Source organism: Ornithodoros turicata, chromosome 6 (assembly GCF_037126465.1).
Source record: "Ornithodoros turicata isolate Travis chromosome 6, ASM3712646v1, whole genome shotgun sequence".
Taxonomy (NCBI): Eukaryota; Metazoa; Arthropoda; class Arachnida; order Ixodida; family Argasidae; genus Ornithodoros; species Ornithodoros turicata.
The window spans coordinates 8,015,536-8,034,739 of NC_088206.1; the positions used below are offsets into that span (position 1 = coordinate 8,015,536).

Here is a 19,204-nt window from a genome sequence, read left to right on the forward strand (position 1 = left end):
CCTTTGAAGGGTACTTTCACTCCGGGGAGACGCAAGATGAATTTGTTCGTTTACAAAACTGCACACTTCACTTAGGCTTCCTTCGCGCCTTCGAATCCTTTCTGCGTTTCCTTTACGTTGTAGGTGTGCTAACCACTCCACGTTTTTGCTGCCTACGTTCGCGCGGGTGTGTTTTGTATACGCCAGTGCTCTGCGCGCTCCCATTCGGGATACTGAGCATCGCGATGCAGTCGGCGTGCCCGGTAGTCGGACGTGTTTTCGACGCACAACATTCACAACAACAACAACAACAACTTCCTTCACTGCCGGATGCCGCCGCTGAATTTCAGATCACGTGTCTTTCCTATAGGCGCCCCATTCGCTTTCAGAAGCCTTCAAAGCACGCCAGTAAAGTGTCAATGCTCTACGGCACGTCGGGCAAGGCTGTGTCACAACTCTACGAGGAATACGAAAGTAAACTAACAGGCAAAAACGGCAGAAGTCTACCACTCGCAAGTGGATAAAATAAGTATCTAATGATATTGAAACATTTATTTTACCGAAAAACAAGCTTTCGGACGGACTCCGTCGGAAAGCTTGTTTTACAGTAAAATAAATGTTTCCGTCTCTTTAAATACTTATTGAATATGAAAGTAAAATAAATTAACACAAATAGAATATATGTATATATATATAAAACTATTCATTTAGACTGGCAAAGCGTTTCAAGTGCACTTTTCTGTTCGCGCTGACAAGGACACGTGTCTTTACTCATGGTAACCTTTATTTCCTTGTCGTGCGAAGTGCACATTTCGTTGCGATCCTATCCAACAATAAGATGCAATTCTGAAAAAGTTGCACCCTCAACGGCGTTCGGACACCTGTTTCTGCAACCGAGACGCCATTTACGCACCTGAGGGCAGCGGCTTCGGCTAAAGGCGACCCATGTTTAACTGCGCTGTAGTGTGGCATGCTTTTCTGGGTGGGAATCGTTCTTTCCAAACAGCGCTGCCAGACGGCGTGGCGGGCGCGATGGGGTTTCGCTACGCGCGCGCGCTTTTAGCAGTAGCCTAGAGATTCCCGCGCGTTTCGCCCCGAGTGCCGCACGCGCGGAGTGTTCACCGACGTTCTCCAAGTGAAGTCGAAACTTCGTTGCAAACTTTCCTAAGTGGACGGCGCTCCCCTGTTCGGGGGCCTTCGGCATACTTCGTGACTTGTTGGGAAGTGGTGACGGCTGAATTTCAGTGCGAATCGTTTTTTTGGAGCCCATGGCGTCGATTTCGATGATGTCTGAAGTGATGATCCTTACGTGTTCTTGCTCGTCGGTGGTGTTTTTTTGTTATAGTACGTCGCTTCTTCTGCCTGGATAAAGTGATGGATATGCTCGAATAAGTTATAAAATTTCAAAGGAGGAAGCAAAAAAGGGATGAAGGACTTCAGAGAAATTGTCATCTTTTTCTTGATTAAGATTCAGACACATCTACCTGCAACCTCATTGTTGAAAAGAAAAGGCTCAGTCGAGAGGTGGAAAATGTAAGAAAGTGCCCGATATTGTAACACTGTGATATTTTCATCTAAACATATGGGGAGTATGGGATTAGTATCCAGTTTGCCGCGAGCATCGTGTGATCATTCCACGTGATCATGTAGAGAAAAGCAGCGAACATCTCTGACGCGGGCAACGTGATACGTTCAACGCGTTGTGCCCCTTCTGAGGGAGACCCAAGTTTGTTCAGCTGATAAAGAGTACATTGTCCGAGACAATGGATCCCCCGTTCAATGAATCGGATTATCAGTGGTCAACAGTGAACGCTACGGGATCGCAAGCGGTTGTGGTGACCAGAGGCTCCTGGTTCAATTTCACCTTTCGCGGTTCCGACGATGACAGTGTTGCCGGGACGTCCGTATCTTCCATTTCGTCCACGTCGTCGACGACGCTGGATTACGAAGTGCAAAGCATCGGCCTTCTCATTCCGATGGGTGTCAGCCTGTACGCTTTGTGCATCATGACCCTGGTTGGAAATGCTATGGTGCTGCACGCTATTCGAACAGAAAGGAGGTTGCAAACGGTGAGCTTCAACAGGACTATTTCGTAACATAGCTCTATGTTGGTAAACTCCCATCACATTGTATGATGTAAATATTGTTCCGGCCACCGAAGGCACGTTTTCTATTACACCCTTGCAGCGCAAACGACGTGCCTGCCGCCAGAGGGTGCCAGCTGATCGACGCAGTGGTGCTATTTCGACGCTAGAATGAAAACCTTTTGTCGCTTACGGTATTTATTGAAGTGTTTAAGCGCCGCTGTTGAAGTGATGTTTAAAGTTTGCCAGACAGCTCAGTGTTCCAATAAGAAACCTGAACTTCACCAACGGTCAAAATGGAGTATAATGTCTGTTGGTTGCCGACTAGCTAAGACCGTTCACGACACAATCTCACCAAACGGGGTCGTTGCAGTACTCAACACTAATAAAACAAATACATCCAACTGAACTAACTACAACTAGTTTTCGTATTCACAAGGTGAGACGTAGCGCCTGCAGTGCTTTTCATGTCTGTATCGTACGAAGCTTGGAAAACATGGTGAAATGTTTGTATATGTCATCTGAAGAGTTGTCATTTCGAATGCAGAGGTTCGTTCGTCTTGCAAATGACGCTGATATACGACATACAGCGCGATAGATACGGCAGCCAGCTTTATGATATGCTGGGCGGAACTGATACATCGAAAATGGGTTCAAGCGCGACGGCTGTAGATGTTCAATATATAAGTATCCGACTCGTCCTTGCTGCATGGCCTCAGGCATGGCCTCAGGCATGACAACCATATGTTATGCTAACTGTCTCGAAGACACTTGTTTTATCGTACACGAAGGAAACTAGGGCAATACGTTGCACTTATTAATGACGTAATAAGAGTGAGTGAGTGAGTGAAAAAGAAAGAAAAATGGAGAAAATTGACACCACCAACATAATAGCCTTAGTACACTTTGCATTGCATTGCACTTTTGTAGACTTGTAGGGGGATCTATTTATTTTGACAGGAAACGTCAGCCAGAAAGGAAGGCTTGCTATTCCTTGGTAAATAATACCTTAGTGAGTAGTCAAGTTCCTGGGGTAGTTAGAGTAAAGCGATGTGGGATCAGAAATCAGGGATCTCTTTCTCCCCCCCCCCCCTCCCACGCTGTCACAGACTGCGGAGGAGACCGGTATCACGTAGGTAGTGGAGAAACACCGTGGTTACACCACCGCTACGAGTGCCAAGTAATGTTGAGAGAGAGATCTCGGGATTGTCCGCCGAGGTTGGTCAGGCGAGGCTTGAGCTTGTCGCGGAAGGGCTTGGGACGGCGGCAGTCGAGCAGAAGGTGTCAAATGTCTGCCTCAACGTTTGCAGGTGGAACATAGGGGTGTCGCTTGCTGGTCCATTTTGTTTTTGAACAGCAGTGTATAGGCTTCTGTAGGTTTGTAGGCTTGTGTGAATATAAGACGAGGATCGGCTGTTTGGGATCTGGGTATACATCTTCATAGAACGGATATATCTATCCATAACGAAAACCTGAGACTTGGAATAAAAAAGTATGAAAAAATATATGGAAAAGGACTCACACAAACACGGTCTCTGTTCTGTTCTAGTTCTCGTCCTTTTCCAGTTATGGTCCTATAAATTGAATATGTGGTCTGTACACGGCACAGCACTGGTACCAGCAACACAGATTCTAACGGATAATAAAAACATTCAACGACGCGCTTTATCTCAGTTATATTTATGAGCGACACATTGATGCAAGCACATACTACAACTGCGAGCATAAATAAATGTCGTTTGCCAACCCAAATTCCTCGTACTCGGAGAGGCTGCCATTTCTTCTGGAAAATTGTACATGCCATTTTCCACTGCCGGGATTTAATATTTATTACCCTCGGTCAATGTGCATGCACCATCACGTGCAGGGAGAGACCTCATGCAGTTTTCCGCATTGACTCCGTAAACAAGTTGAGCCCCATAAATAACGTATTATTATGTTTGAGTAACCTCTGTCAGAACGTAGACGTCTTTCTACACTTTGATAAATTTTTTATAGACGTTATTTCTATCGTAATTATCTAGTTTGTTGCTCTCCATGTCAGTATGCACGGGTATTATCAGACAAATTGCGCGATTTCCCAGACCTTAATCAAAAGAGCGGCATTTAACATGGCTCGAAACCCATAATTTTCATTCTTCAAGCACCCTATATATGGAGCATCTATTCAAAACAGTTTCGCTGAGCGGTGTATTGTCACTTAGCAGTCCAATTTACAAAAACGCCAGGAGAAAACAGCCATCGGCCCGGCCCGATCTCCTCGTTTTACGTCTGCTGACAGACCTGCATGGCATGCATCACGTTTGCGTGCGGAGCAGCCGTATAGCTCTCATTGATCGCTGAAAATTCGGCTACTCTACTGCTATTGGTGCGGCTCTTCTGCCGCGCCGAGTTGCGTCACGAATCACGTGATCGACATTCCCGTCGGAACTGCGTGAGGAGCAGAACGGATTGCAAACGTCACGAAGTGACATAGGTGCTCCGTAAAAGAGTGGAGGAGGGGGGGGGGGATATGTTTATTAAGAAAAAAAAAAGAAAGGAAAAGTTAGCCAGGCAAAGAAGAGTCGGCTTGCTATTACAAAAAATAAAAAGGAAAAAAAACGGAAAAGAACACGAAGGAAAATTAAAGAAAGAAAGAAGGAAAGAGACACTAGAACAACGTCACATGCAGTTCACGAGTCCTGAGACTCGGAGAAAACCGAGGAGAGCGGCAGTGACAGCCCACTGGTTGGGGTGCAAGACGGGGCCAAGGAGAACAGCCAACGAAAAGTCGTTACAGCCAATCTGGAGCAGACGGCAACGAAGGGTGTTCCTATGGTGAAGGTGCTGCTGACAATGTAGGAGCTGGTGTGGGATGTCAGCTTCCACGCCACAGACATTGGAGTTTGGTGAATTTAGCCGGCCCATTCTAAAGAGAAGTGAGGGTGTACGGGCAACATTGAGTCGTAGGCGGTGGAGAAGGGATTCTTCTCTACGACTGCGGTGTCAAGTGATGACAAACTCCATCAATGGGTCGATAGATCGTAGGAATGGGTTGTAAGTCGTAGTTTCGGCACGGAACTGCCGAGCACATATGGCGCACCGACGGCGAATATGTAGACGGCATGTGGAGGCTGTAAGCGGCAGAGGTGTCAGGGCCGAAGTGACATCAGACCCCAGCACGTCTCGCTACTGCGTCTGCTCGGGTGTTTCCATGCAGGCCTATGTGGCCAGGGACCCATTGGAACGTGATGTTGTAACCAGTGGCTAAAAGTTGATTGAATTTCTGACGTGTGCAAATCGCTTATTATGCTCTGGAGGGTTGGAGGGGTCCTATTGGGTGCGCATATCAAATGACTCTATTTGTCTCTCTCTCTCTCTCTCGCGCGCGCGCGTGTTGCGTGTCAGCTGCGCTCCTCGCTTCTTCGCAAGAGCTCAAGTTGCTTGTTGCGTAACACGCCGCAGCCGAGAACGAAAAGTTTATGGACGGGGCATTTATTTATATACACCTTTATTTCACTGCTCCTTGAATGGCTGTTTATGCGCCGCTTAACAAGAGTGGCGATGATGGCAGTAAAGAAAAACATGGAGATGTAGGCCCAACAAAAATAAATAAGTATAATTATTACATTTTTATGATATGTCAGACATGACGTTTTATTCGCTCGAAATATGTATAATCCTTCTACAATGTCAGATCTGCTATGGTACAGTTAGCGTTCTGTACACAGTTTGGGGGGGGGGGGACGAATCTTTTGCCTGAAGAAGAAAGGGCGCTAAAAACTTTTGGCTCCCACGTCGAATAATATTACAGAATGCATTCTATAAAATAAGGCGGGAAAACAGGCAAAGTGTGTCCGTCCGTCCGTGACGGACTCCTGTGAAGCGTGCTTTCACTGCACTGGCAGAATGTGCACAGGAGAAGTAGTCTAGGGCACATTGGCTTGTTCTTTCGCCATCGATTCCGGCATACATTAAGGCTAGAAAGCTTCTGCATCCGCATATTTATGCGGGCTAATCGAAAGACCTCTGAGATTCTTTCAAAGAAGTGCTTCTAACAATAACAACAACTACATGAATGACGATGAGATGAGGTGTTTCGCCGGAGCGACAAACAACAATAGCAACAACCTTATTAGGAGATGATGAATGGGGAATTTCATCGCCAGGGGGCGATACTCTACCCATTGCTAGTGGTGATGCGGGGAATAAATTAACCGAAGTGCGCTGTAAAAGCAACTTTGTTTTATTCTAAGTACCGCGTTATGAAGGATAGATCAATACCGATCTCGTTACGCCAACTGTCACTACGCATCGCCTTAACTTTTAACAGACAGTAGTGAGTTTTAGTGCGACGTACGCTATCGTCTTTGCGTACGTAAGCAATAGCGTGGTGGGTTTTGCGCACTGCGTAAAGCTCTCTTTCTGTTAAGGGCGTGTGCAGAACCGTCAACACTATCCCTTACGTGCGCAAAGGTGATACCGTACGATGTACTAAAGATCGCTATTGTACGAGCGTGTCCTATAGGGGGCTGGGGGATATGTTAAGTAGAAAGAAAAGAAAAGACAGAAAAGACGAAATGTCAGCCAGGCCGATGCCGGTTTGCTATTCCAAAAAAGAAAAAGAAAGAAAGAGAAACGTTCAGTGCAGCACAGGCACGACATCGCGCGAGAAAGCCCGGTCAGAGGGCGGACGCAAGACCCGGATCTTGCAGGAAGCGGAGCAGGTCTCTGGTGACGGCCCACTGGGTAGGCTGAGGGACGGGACCAAGGACGGTGTGTCCAGGTGGGGTGTCCAGGTGTGGCCAGGTGGCCATGGACATTGTGTTGCAGTGAAGCTGCATTAGACGGCGACGGAGGGCTTGCCGTTGGGGAAGTTGTTGCTGGCAGTGAAGAAGATGATGAGGAATATTGGCCACCTCGCCACAGCACAAGGGGGAGCTGGATTGGCCCATTTTGTATAGAGGCAACGGAGTGCGGGCAACGTTGAGACGGATGTCGAACCCTGGTACCTCCCAGTCACGTCGAGACTGGGAGGTACCCGGGTTCGAATCCCGGTACCGGCTGTGCTGTCTGGGGTTTTTCCTGGGTTTTCCTCAGACGCTTTCAGGCATATGTCGGCACAGTTCCCCTAGAAGTCGGCCCAGGACGCACATTTCCCCAGGGCGTGAGTCGTGACGTTGCCCACATACGTGAGGCCGACAACGGCAAGCCCTTTCACCACCACCACCACCATTGAGACGGATGCGGTGCAGAAGTGATTCCTCGGGGCGACTGCGGTGACATGGAATGAAGAATGCAACTGAGGGGTCGATGGACTGCATGCGACTGCTGTAGGACGTAGCCCCAGACCTGAACGTTTGGGCGCGGGCAGCACACCGGCGGCGAATAGATATATGGCAAGCCGAAACTGTAAGGGGAAGACGTGCGGTGGCAGGAGTGACAGCTGCGGCAGCGCGTCTTGCAACCGCGTCTGCGCGTGTGTTACCGGTCCAGCCCACGTGACTGGGCACCCATTGTAGGAAAAAAAACATGACCATTGGCGCGGAGCCTGTTGTATACGTCTGTATGATCAGGCTGGCTATATCCTGTATGAGGTTGGGGCAGGACGGCATCAAGAGGTGGAGGGATGCACTGCTGTCGGTGAGGGCGACCCATTTCCCAGGTGGCAAGTCAGCAATGTATTCCAGGGCGGTAAGGATGCCGAAGAGTTTAGCCTCGGTGGACGACATGGGGCAGGGCAGTTTGTAGTCTGTTTCCTATAGGGCTGTTGCAGAAAAGTTTGCACAGCGCCATTTGGGGCCCAAGCGGCCACGGATCCAAACAGTAGGGAGTTTCATCAGCGGGTTCTGCGTGGCGTTTCAACCGGTATGCGTCAAGGAGAGCTACAAAACCTGTCGAAAATCCACAGAAAAAGCGGTGCCTCTTGCCAAGTGCGAAGGACAGGAGACCATGTATTTGAAAGTGTCACGTCGTCTGCTAAACTAACGGGCGTTGCATATTTTGGAGCGCTGACGTTGCTGCTCACCCGCGCCGCCTGGCCCGCAGAAACAGGTCTCCGTTTCGTTATCAATCCTATTAATCGATATCGCTTCACTCGCCCATCTAATCATAGCTACACTCTATATAAGACTCAGTATACGAGGTGAAAAGAATTTATTTGCCTTTCGCTGTATCAACGAGTCGTGTTTTTCGAGTAGACGCCCGATTTGAGAACGCTTTCATTCGAAATGCGCACACGTATATTGCATTACGTATATATACTGAATAGGCTTGCGTAACATCGCAAAAAATGCCTCAGCTAAAATCTGTCCGCGCTTTGATGTGCCACGTGTTGTATTTTAACTCCCTCTTTGGCTATTCATAGAGATTTTGTGCTTCAATTTCTCAGCGAAATATATCAAAAAGTATGACTATTTCAGGATATAAATTATGCAGATGATGAGATGCAAGCAATCTGTTTATACTGTATGAGGACTGCCTTATCGTTCAAAGAATACTAAAACGAAAGATGCAAGTTACGTCACTGCAACTCTTTCTGTTCCCGTTCCGGTCCGGGCTCGGATTCGTTTCCAGGATTCGTCCCGTTGTTGTCTGTTTGTCTCTGCTTCTTCTGCGGCGTACTGGCATCCTCTTCGGTGAGCATTTATTTGACCTCAGTTCGACACAGTAGTGCAACTATCATAAATGGGAAGCTTCGTAAAAATACACAAAAAATATTAAACGGTTCCCGTCTCCCTACCTTTCTTTACAACACAAACACTCGCATACGATACATCTGAATATGGCTGACAGTTTCTGGTATCTCTAATAGATTGGTTTATTGCTCAGGCAGCGTTGGGCAACTTTTTTCCAGCAACTAGGAGCAATTTTCGAGTTGATGGCAGTCGACCGACACCGGCAACCTCCGCTCCCCGACCGAAAGGATGGTGGTGGTACTGGTGAAAGGCTCACCTCACATAAGCGGGCAACGTCGCGACTGACGCTCTGGGGGAATGTGCGTCCTGGGCCGACTTCTAAGGGTACTGTGCCGACATATATCTGAGAGCGTATATGAAGGAAAACCCAGGAAAAACCCCAGACAGCACAGTCGGCACCGGGATTCGAACCCGGGTACCTCCCAGTCTCGACGTGACATGGCCAACACGCTAACCAGTGAGCCATGCGAGCACTTGAGAAGTTGCTCGTGCACCGGCCAATCAGCGAGGGGAGCATTGCCACGTGACTCCCGATGGCGCTACGTGATTTCGTTCGTGGCTTAATGGGTTCAAATCCTGCAGGTGCAGCTGAGAAATAACTTTTTTCTATTTTTTTATTTTTACTTACGTTTCACAGACATATCAGTAGCCATTTTTTGAAGACAATGATGATCTTTTGGCGTAGAAAAGACACTGTCCGTTGCATTCGAAACGACATGCCGGTTGCATGGGATATCGACTTGCTACGCTTTTTTTTTTTTTTTTCACAACACAACTTTCTATTGAGACATGTAGCCGCTAACATAAAACACAATTGAATGGCGAATACACATATAAGAATGATTGTTGATGGCGTCCATTCTACGCGCTCTCCGAATTGCTCATAAGACATTGGTTCGAGTTGCTGGGAAAAGTTGCCCCGTGTGAACGCAGCCTAAGAAGGCGTAGACGCTGAAGAAGAAAATGCCCTTCCCACTTATTTAACGCCTTAGAAGGACAAGGGCACAGGCCAGCTGTACATGATAACCAAATACATAAAACAGGGGGAACTGAAGACGAACTAAACGAAAGAAAGACGAAAGCACTACAGGACGCACACGATCATGTGTATTTCACCTTTCGTACCCCTTGTCGCGTTTTCTTTTCTGCTTCATCTTTCAACACAGACATGCTCTGTACCCATTTTATGTGATCCCATAACAAATGAGGTACACTAGCGGGGCGATCTCACTGACCTGTGTTGTCATTATCTTTCTTTTTTTTCAGAGACGATGTGTTATTGTTATTATTATTATTATTAGTTCATTTCTGCTGTATTACACTGTGCTCATGCCACAGAGCGTCACAGGCTTTGTACTCGCAACTCTACCGAAATATTGCGTTCAGTCTGTGTACATTAGTCCTTTGGAGCCTATGAAAAACGAGCGGCATTGTAGGGGATTATCTCAGATCTTTTGTGTGAACTCGTGGGCCGAACAATTACGCTGGGTATCTTACTCCACCTAATGGATCATTTTACTTTACCGTGGCGTTGCGCATCAGTTACGAATGAGGAAACTGAATAATTTGGACCATGGTGTTACTGTTGAACGAGTGGGTGTGTCGGGGTTATTCAACGACATGGAGCGGGGCACGATTAAGGTAGGAGCATTTCTTTTGCGACGCTAAATTATACGCTAAGGTGGACTTGGATTCGTAATGGCATCATCTGCTTTTATTTTAATTTGATAGCCTCTGTCGTCGCGCGCGCGCGCGCCTGGTTTTAATGTGACATGCGATGGACCTTTTTATGCAAGCTACGATATACTTATGCTCCTATAATACACATTTCGCATCGGAATTTGTGAGCCGTGAAGTTTAAGCAGGTAGCCGACACACTGTTATTATGGCTGTGAGCGTCCTACACTCGAAGGGTAGAGAGCAAAGAAGCGCTTTTAGTTATTATTATTATTATTATTTTGTAGCAAGATGCGTTGCCACAACCATTGTTCTGTTTCGGAACTAAATGCACGGAAACTCATGCAAAATTTAATGTTGAATATATTGAAAACAAATTGTGCAAAACTGTAGGTATGACTGCTAGATACAGACAATCAGACATGTGTTTCCATTTAGAATCAAGTTATTCCTGTGTAATTCCCCCTTGTGTCTCACTTACAAATTACAATATTGACACCTAGTCTGAGGAATCACTTCTAGAGAAAATTTAAAGAGACTTTTAGCTTTGCAAAAAAACGAAAAAACAAAAAAAAGCAAACAAAAATGGTAGGCTAGGAGCGTGCGATGTGGTGAAGATCATTTTTAAGAATGTATATTTCAACACGGTGAGCAAACCGATACAACCAACCAATCACGATCTGTCAAACACAGTCAGCTTGTGCTTTGGACATCGGCTTGCGTTACGAAAGCACAGGACCATTACGGAGATATAACGTTTCCCGCATACACATTGCATAATATCACCCTACAAATAATTTCTTAGCATCGCTTTTCTATAGCTCGCCCACGTATACACACGAATCAGTATCGTACGCAATAAAGAAAAAGACGCGAGACACTTAACGTTACTTTTATTATAGCACGTTTCTCGGCTTTGCTGCCAGCGGCGGCTTAGCAGTGGAGGTTGGACGGACACAAGCAGCAGAATCACGGGAAGAAGTCTCTGCCAAATATCGCTATTTTCATGATATGGGGAAGCAAAAAGAAGGAACATCCATTGAGGGCCTCGTCGGCGATGTCTGGGCAGTATCACTTTGCAAGCAGTTCTATATGAGGACAAGATAATGCACAAGGTATGGGCTAGATCAAAGGAATATCTCCCTGGGCTATATGAGGCATTTCCGCAGCCCGAGCGCTACAATGTACGAGATTGTGCGGCAGTACGTAGTACTATGGCTGTGTGCAAGAAGTAACGGGTTCTTTGATCTGGAGGCGCTGTGTTGTAAACGTGTTTCATGAAATAGTGTTTGAATAGACCTGTTTCTACGGACCAGGTGGCGCGAGTGAGCAGCGACGTCAGTGCCCCGAAATATGCAACCCGCGGTGGTTTAGCAGACAACGTGGCACTTCCAAGTACATGGTCTCGAGTTGTTCGCACTTGGCAAGATGCACCGCTTTTTCTGTGGATTTCCTACAGATTTTGTAGCTTTCCTTGGCGCCGTACCGCTTGAAACACCACTCAGAACCCGCCGATGAAACTACCTACTGTTTGGATGCGTGGCCGCTTGGGTCCGAAATGGCGCTGTGCAAACTTTGCTGCAACAGCCCTACACCATGAGGGAGGGCTCTGACCCGAAACACCTGAAATTCGACCCATGGCAGCGATGTCTAGTCGCCGCTTTGGAAACGCCTAGAAAGAGGGCTAGAAAGCCTTTCCCAGTTCTGAGTGGGTCGGGACTAACCTCTCCATAATTTTCTTTCTTTTGCCAATCCAATCCAATCCAATCCAAGCCTTTCCCATGCCAAGAAAAGTAGCCCGGAATGAAAGTGACAATGTAATCGAGCATTGTAGTATAGCTACCGGTGTTTGCTTCTTCTGTGCCTTTCTTGTTTCTTACACGATTCGTTGAAGGCTTCTCGCACAGCTGTGGATGTACATGTTGGGACAAAAGTTTATGGAACACGCTAGCGACGTATTTTTTCTCCGGTGCGACACCCTAACGGTTGGCGGAAGCGGGTGAGTTCACTGTTTCGAAGGGGTGGAAGGGTGCGCTGTTAGCGGACACAAAGCGGTAGCTTCTACTTACCAGGCACACCCAAGCGACACCGGAACTATACCGCTGTGTGTCGTTAACGGCGCACCCTTCCATCCCTCCGAAACAGTGAACTCACCCGCTCCAGCCAGCGGCTAGGATGTCGCACCGAAGAAAAAGTACGCCGTTCGCGCGTTCTGTAAACTTTTGTTCCAACCTTTTGTTCCAACCTGTACTTGTCTCTGATTCGAAGAGACAAGAACGCTGCTTATCGGTGTCATGTATACAGACAAGACGCGCGATCTTATGGTGGTACACTGTTAGAAAAAAAAGGTATAAAGAAGGTATAATAATGGGCTATTGTACCTTTTTTATACCTTGTGATACAGATATATACCTTTGGAGGGTATAGAAAAGGTACAAAGTGCCGATTTATACCTCCAACCATGCACAAGGGTATAAAAGAGGTATGAAGCAGGGATAACGTAACATATTTATACCTCATTATCACGTGTTTATACCTCTTGCATAACATGCAATCGAGGCTATACCTCCTAAGGTATAACTGCAGGCTGTTTATACCTTCATCGTTTTTATACCTTTACTTGCACCACGTGTTGAATCACATAATTTTCTTCTGTTGAAGCGGTGTCATTTAAGATAAGCACTAATTTGTTTAAAAAACAGACTTCGTTACAGTTGTATCTACAGTCTATAGGTTGAGCTTATGAGTGCGTTATATGTGTACCTGAAATAATTAAATCTTGCCGTTCTCACCCGTATGGCTGGCCGCCAGGCAAAGGGTGCTCCACAGTGTGCCAAGTCGCCAGTCGTATATCAGTATTTGTTGTCCTTTAGATGTCGATAACTGGATTTGGATAACTGGATGGATTATATAGGGAGTGGTAGGCTAAAAGGTAAGGAAGATGGGCTCACTAATTTTGTGACTCATCTAATCAGTCAACAATACAAACTGAATTTGATCGATCCAAACTGCCAAACTCGCGGAACGGGTATTCCTCTTTGAACCTTTTCTTTTTATGTATTATTTTATTTTATATTTCTTTTTATATGAGGGATTCGTGTGGTGTACTCGAGCGTTACTCTCAAATAGTTTGCATGTGTGAGTGCGGTAAAAAAGAAAAAAAAGGAAAAAACGCTTTTCTTCTCATCAAATGCTATTTCAACTCCCTCTCCCAAAATTTTGTCGCAAACTGGATTAGAATATACCTCTGCAGAGGTACAGTTTATGTGAAGAAAAGGTATAAATTCTATACTTCCACTAGGGTATAAACTATATATACCATTCAGGAGGGTATATATTTATACCCTAAAAGGTACGAGTTATTGCACGGGCGATTTACACCCTAAAAGGTATAAATTTTTCTAACAGTGTATAACTGGATAAGGCACGCGTGAGTTGCTCACAGGGACAACCTATCCAGAGATTACGAAACCAGCTTTTGGCCTGATCAACAAATTGGCACCACTGCTCTGCAACACCTCCGATTTTCCAATCCTTCATTAGGATAAGCGTGGACTTTATATTCTCGGAAGAAATTCCAACTGACTGGTAATAGAAACCCAACCTTCTGGCTATATAGTCCTTCTCCCTGCGACATTTCAACTTTTTCTCGCTGTTGCCTCAGCATGTCGCGACAACGGACGGAATGCGAGTGAACGCGAAATCCTGGACTACAATAATCGTCTTAACATTCCGTGATGGGGTTTGATCGACCTTTCGGCGGCTGGCTGGAACAGTAGAGGATTACTGCCCCTGCACACACATGGAGCTGTTATCCGCGAAAAGATTGCGAAGCTACTACATCTCGTAAGCCGCGTTCGCTTAAAAGGGCTCGTGCGCAGGCCCTCTTGCGCCGTCCACTTGTCTTAAGTATTGTGCTCTGTCGCAACCACGCGGTGTCTGTAAGATGCCCGGCATGTGTGTTCAGCAAGTCCCCGTAGTTCCGGAGATAAGCAAAACGATGTCTGAAATCGTCATTCAGAAGTACAGTACGGTAACCCGTATTGGCTTGACCGACGCTGAATGAGCTGTACCATTACTGTGTTTGAGAATGAGCAGTGTGCCGTACCAGTCTATTGGCCGGAAAAAATGGGTATGCCACAATATCCCAGCGTCCAAAATCCCAGACCTCAAAATCCACAATACCAAAATCACAAAAAAATGGAAAATCAAAGCTTATATTGGCGAGGTCTGAGAATGACCGCGTTTCAAAGTAGGATATCACCACTGGACAACGTGGCAGCTTCGCGTGTTTTCGTTTTAGCGAATGAAATGCGCATTTGAGCGACGGTTAGCCTTAGCTGGGCGGACGCGCTGGAGCAACACAAAACGAAGCAGCCACGTTGGTTAGTTTGTATAGTCACGAGAGACCTATACACGCTTCGGTGAGACCAAGGTTAGTTCAAGCTTGAATACTACTCCCCTCGGGTGTGCTAGGCGTGGGCAGCACTATAGAGTCTGCCGATTTGGGATCTTGAACGTCTGCGATTTTGAACATGCGGGTTCTTCACTATGTGGGATATCGTTATATACCCCCGACGACTACGACGGTTACGACCGCTGAAAGCACATTCGTGATTGGTTACCGCCGTTGAAAACACGATCCTGGGGGCTTAATCGCTTCATCGTCGTTACGGTCGTTACAAGCTAACGAGCGGCGGGAAATTCAAAAAGGTGGGCACGTGACACATTGCGCGTGACGTGTACCACGGCCTTTCACGTATCGCGCGAAGAGCGCCGTGCACGTGTTTTACCACGTGCCCACCTTTTTAAATTTCCCGCCACTCGTTAGCTTGTAACGACCGTAACGACGATGAAGCGATTAAGCTCCCTGATTGGCTGACTCTTAATTGTTACGTCGCGTCGACGAGCAATAGCCTATCAGCCGACGCGTTTTTCCCGCTTCTTGCATATTTTGGGGCGCTCACGTTGCTGCTCACTCGCGTCCCCCTGACCCACAGAAACAGGCCTATATATGACGCAGCGTGTGTATTTTTGCATGTTGGCCCCGGTGCATGTTGGCTTGGACACCCTGTATACATTTCAAAAAGAAAATTTGTTCCATTAATCAGATGGTGCATACATTTCTTGTATACATTAATTATAATTTCACTCAAGACAGGGCTTTAGATTTTCAAAGGTTCTTTGTTCTTCCACGCGGAATTAACCGGCGTCTTCCTCCCTGTGTGTGTAATATGTCTGCGTTTATTGTCTTCTGCGTTTTGACTTTTTCTTTGTTGTGGTTGTTGTTGTTGTTGTTGAAAGGCTTAGCAGTGCATTCGTCCTACGAAACCGTCCGGAAGTTCTAAAAGCTTCTTTTCCGTCTCGTTTTTTCTCATTCAGGGGGGAAATAGGCCAATAAGGAGACTCGGAAGAACTATTTCCGGCAGTAAATGTCCATCTCGGAACGCAAAGTGCTCAGTGCACAGCGACGCTATACCTTGTTGGCTTCATGACAGCCATCGTCTGATTGCGAAGCGTGAAATTTCATCACGTATTTTTTAGTTTGGGGCGGGGTCGTTTTATTGTTCGCGGGATTACATCCAATCGGCCATTGCGTATCGGGTTGCGTCCAATTTTGCGCGTTGCCAATGGAGGAGGAAAGACAATCTGATACCCTCGGAGGCTGCAATACAGGTTGCATTTGTTTTTCACTTGCGTGGGTGGAACGCAGCAAACAAGGCAAAAGTCGGTGCTGTGCGCAGTGATACGGCGTGCGGAATTCTGATATTAAGTGAAGATATTTTCTTTCTCTGCACGTTCTTTTTGTTGTTACAAATGACAGCTATAGGTCGCGATGATTGAAATTTGACAACCGTCGAAAGGCCAACGAGCAGCAGGAATCGGACCTGCACCTCCGGATTTCCGATCAAGTGCGCTAACCAGTACGCCACGCTGGCACAGGTCAACAACGACATGACACATGACGAACAGGACACTCGCTCACACCTTATACATTTTCTTCAACGTGTGTCTCACACACGCACACATGCACGCAGCAGGGGCATCTGGTGACCGCGATGGGAACTATAGCTGTTCTTTGGCTGGAACTCACATAGACAGAACACAAGTCTCAAGGTGAACGAAGCATCGATAAGTGGCAGGCTCCGAAAAGGGCAGTGGAACGGCAAGAGTCGAGCCTGGACCTCGGGAGGGACTTGCGAAGGCAAACTTATAGTATGTTCGTATAAAATTTGAGTTATTTCGTGAACTAGAAGGAAAAGAAAAATATGGAGGTGTAATTCCGGTGGGGGATATGTTCACTTAGAAAAATGAAAACAGACAGGAAGGATTGGTTCCCGTGGGGTCAGGCACGCTACTCATATAGGTTCCCCTAGAAGTCTGCCCAGGACGCACATTTCCCCAGGGCGTCAGTCGTGACGTTGCCCACATACGTGAGGCCGACAACGGCAAGCCCTTTCACCATCACCACCACGACCACCACCACCACCACCATATAGGTTGGGTTGGGTTGGGTCAGCTTGGATTCTAGTAATTATACGAGTTCGATGATATTTCCTGAAAAGCGCGGAGAGGAGTTATTTTGAGACGGAGAAAAAGCGGTGGTATTCGAAAATTATGCCTAATCGATGTGACGCTTGCAGTACGGTTGCTAGTGCCTCTGATGGCACGTACGGCGCTATTCTGTATATGGAATATCCAGTGGAATCCAGTGGAATGGATCAGGAATCCGTGATGAATGTCCCTGACTGCTGCGGCATATTCGAGTCTCGGTCTAACAATTTTTTTAGTTTCAGATTGACTGGAGTAAGGGAGAAGATCCGTTTTATGTAGCCTAATGTTCTACTTGCGTTATTAACAATATGTTCAATGTAGGTTCGCCACGATAAGTCGGATGCAATCAAAACTCCCAGGTACTTCTAGGATCATAGTATTTCGAGTGGCTTGCTGTTTGAACAGTAAACACGACCGGTGTGTCTATTCCTAGAGATTCTACCGTGCTTGCACTTTATTAACATTAAGCTCCATGTGCGAAGAGTTACAACAAGAATAGCAAGAACACCAAGCAGGAATAGCATTGAAGTCAGATTGGAGGGTGTTGACATCTGATTCACAAATTATTCCTTGATAGGGGACGCAGTCATCGGCAAACAGGCGAATGTTAGAACGTACGGAGTCCGTGAGATCATCGATATACAGGGTAGCTACCTAAAACAGTTTACCCGCATGGATTCCATCTTGAGTGTTTACCCATAGGGATTTGGAGGTTTTTGGTTGTAACTTGGGATTGCGATGTTGAATCGGTTTGAAAATTTTCACGATGAAACATACCAATAGACGATTTTACAAAGATGCGCGTTCCACCAACCGCGCGGCGCAAAGCAGCATGGGAACTTTGGGTGATACTGCTCTGTCGTCTGCTTTCGTTTATGGTTTACCGAAGCTGACGCCGCTGCTGCGCGCAACGGGAATGTTGTTGTTCTTCTTCTACCTCCGCACCTGGTCGTCTCGTAATGCTCTAAGGCGGCACAAGTTCCCATGAGCCCTTGCGTGCAACAGGTGGCCGTTGCTTTTGTAAAAAGGTATAGACCTGCATTGAGTAATTTGTGACTACGGTGCGACGGAATGGGTAAACGTTTATATGTAGCTGCCCTGTAGATTAGGAAGAGCAGCGGGCCCAGAACTGAGCCTTGAAGAACGCCTGATAGAACAGGTGTTAGTTCAGAGTCATGATTGGTATCCGTCACGTATTGATATCAATGATATAAGAATGAATGAAGACAAACTAGTATATTATCGTCAATGTGAAGGGTGCCGAGTTTATATAATAGAGAATAATGAGAAACCTTCTCGAACGCTTCGGCAAAATCAAGGAAGATTCGGAGCACCAAATGAAACAAATATTTATTTGCTTAATTCCCAGTAGCACTTGAAAGACAATTATTTCCATGCGAGCCTGCGTTCCAGCATTGTGCGTCAAAGAGGGTAATAGACGCGCAGAAATTCAGCACCGCAAATATCGAAACTCGTACGGCTCTGACATCACTGGACGCGTCTCCGCGCAGTGGGGCAGCGCGAGAGATATCACGTGCTTATACGACAACCAATAGGGAGAAAATCTCCCCTTAGCGTGCTGGCCATGTCACGTCGTGACTGGGAGGTACCCGGGTTCGAATCCTGGTGCCAGCTGTGCTGTCTGGGGATTTTTCTGGGTTTTCCTCGGACGCATTCAGACATATGTCGGCGCAATTCCCTTAGAAGACGGCCCAGGACGCACATTCCCGCAGGGCGTCAGTCATGACGTTGCTCACCTCTGTGAGGCCGACAACGGCGATCCTTTTCAACAGCAGCACCTCAGGGGTGACACGAACCCGTCATTGTTGTAATTACCCTCAAGCGGGTGCTTTTCTTAAAACCGCCATCTTGTCATTGTTACACGTCCTATAGGCAACGTCATTTTGAGTGACTCTGTTTACGCGACGTGTTAGCACTTGCCGACATATTCCCGTTAGAATAAAGCCAAGAGCGGAACGTACTTTGTCAGCGTAAACTATCCGGTGCTTTTTCCGCGACATATGGTATCCCATTTCTCCTTAGTTTAAGTACTGCTTGCGACATGGTTGTCTGGAACCTCGCGGTTTACTTCATCTGAAATCCCATCCCATGTCATCATCACTTCTTCATTTATTGTTGTTGTTGTCATCTGAAATCTCGAGGAGCTGCAAGAACATTCATTTTTAGTAACATACGGGTGAAGCATATGATCTTTCTAGAAATGCAATATTG

General features: G+C 46.7%; 1 protein-coding gene across 1 annotated transcript in view; it reads left to right on the plus strand.

Annotated features, from left to right (window-relative positions):
• The first annotated feature begins 1,787 nt into the window (after positions 1-1,787).
• Positions 1,788-19,204, plus strand: part of LOC135397605 (histamine H1 receptor-like) — a 198,638-nt gene continuing 181,221 nt past the window's right edge. The window contains exon 1 of the mRNA XM_064629215.1: positions 1,788-2,048. Coding sequence (XP_064485285.1) covers positions 1,956-2,048 — 93 coding nt within the window. The 5' untranslated portion in view covers positions 1,788-1,955. The remainder of the gene's footprint in view (positions 2,049-19,204) is intronic.